Source organism: Penaeus monodon, chromosome 30, assembly GCF_015228065.2.
Source record: "Penaeus monodon isolate SGIC_2016 chromosome 30, NSTDA_Pmon_1, whole genome shotgun sequence".
Taxonomy (NCBI): Eukaryota; Metazoa; Arthropoda; class Malacostraca; order Decapoda; family Penaeidae; genus Penaeus; species Penaeus monodon.
This window is the reverse complement of record NC_051415.1, coordinates 15339509-15340815: the sequence shown is the minus strand read 5'-3', so window position 1 is coordinate 15340815 and position 1307 is coordinate 15339509. Positions and strand designations below refer to the sequence as shown.

Sequence of the window (1307 nt, the reverse complement as noted above, 5' to 3'; positions counted from 1 at the left end):
GCATCCAATTAACTAGTGTCTTTTCCGCGGACTTGGGTGCAAAATCTCGTTGTTTTTGACACAAACTCTTGAAAGGACAGATTTCATATTTGACACAAATGATGCAGGAGGTTCGAATTTGGTTATAGTAAACCAATTTTGCGAAGAGTTATGGGCCTTTCTTGAATTTTGCACCCGAGTCCATGGGACGGACTGCAATTATGAATAAAACTATTAGCATCCCCAATATGATTACTATTGTCTGGATGATTCCCAATGGCATTGCACTAATATTACAATAACATCTACAATCTTATCGGACAGTATGATTTAGAACCTTTGACTGAAGTACCTGCATTAAAAAAAAAAACTTTATCGTTTTTCGTTAATTATATGGCCCTTTTGCACGTCCCGAAACTGACACAAAACGTATGATTTTTTTTCGCACAGATTATCGGTTTATTAGGGCGAGACGTGCAGGGACGAACGCACAAGCCCGGAGTCAGTACGAAGGCAGGATTCCGGCCCCAAGATATCATCGGCCTCGACGCCCTCACCAGCATCCCGCACAGTCTGTAGACATCGCCTCCGAAGAAAGTCCGAAGTCCTTTTTGTGTCCGATTACCTCCGATTCGACCCGCGTGGTTGTCTCTTCCCAGTGATTTTGTTAACACGACTCTTGCAGGGTTTTGTTTGTTGTTAGGAAATATACTTTTTTTTTGTATTTTTCTTTTCGTGTTTCGTCGATTTCATATTTGAATCCTGGATAATAGGGGATGAAAAGTTCCATTTGACAGGAGAGAATATGAGATAGTGTTTTATGATAGATTCAGATCATCATTTTAGCATAACTTCTTAATCTAAAGGCTGCTACATTTTGAGTGGCAGAAACTGTAAATAAAGTCAACTCTTCAGTCACTCGAAACACATAATCATTAGAGCATCACTCTTTTTTACATTCCTAATAACAGCGATTATACAAAGGTGTGATAATGACTATTTATTCACATTCACCGTTGATCATTCGTCCCTTGTAAATGTGTAAAACCCCAGAGTAAATGTTATCACATTGTGCATTAACCACCGTCTGCAGAGTCATCTACCTCCACCGTGCCCTTTGTCCCAGGTCTTATTTGTCTTTCCTGCTTTTTAAATTATTAGTTAGATCCTCTATCTTTTTTTTTAATTTCGTGACGTTGTGTGCTTCGCAGAATCTTTTGTTTTTTATCTGTAATTACCATTCAGAGGACTGTACCACATGTTTTATATATTTTCGAAACCTGTCAATTATTTATTTTAAAAGTATATGCAATTAAAAAAGTATTTGC

The 1307-nt window shown here is 37.9% G+C and overlaps 1 protein-coding gene across 3 annotated transcripts in view; it reads left to right on the top strand.

Annotated features, from left to right (window-relative positions):
• The window catches only part of LOC119592551 (alkaline phosphatase-like), a 16788-nt gene extending 15745 nt beyond the window's left edge, over positions 1-1043 (top strand). For 2 of the 3 annotated variants that reach the window (XM_037941417.1, XM_037941416.1), the window contains one exon: positions 430-1043. Coding sequence is in view for 1 of the 3 variants with exons in the window: in XM_037941416.1 (XP_037797344.1) it covers positions 430-558 (129 nt within the window). In the remaining 2 variants the exon portion in view is untranslated. The remainder of the gene's footprint in view (positions 1-429) is intronic. The other variant, XR_005230443.1, reaches the window with a different exon arrangement.
• Positions 1044-1307: the final 264 nt, after the last annotated feature.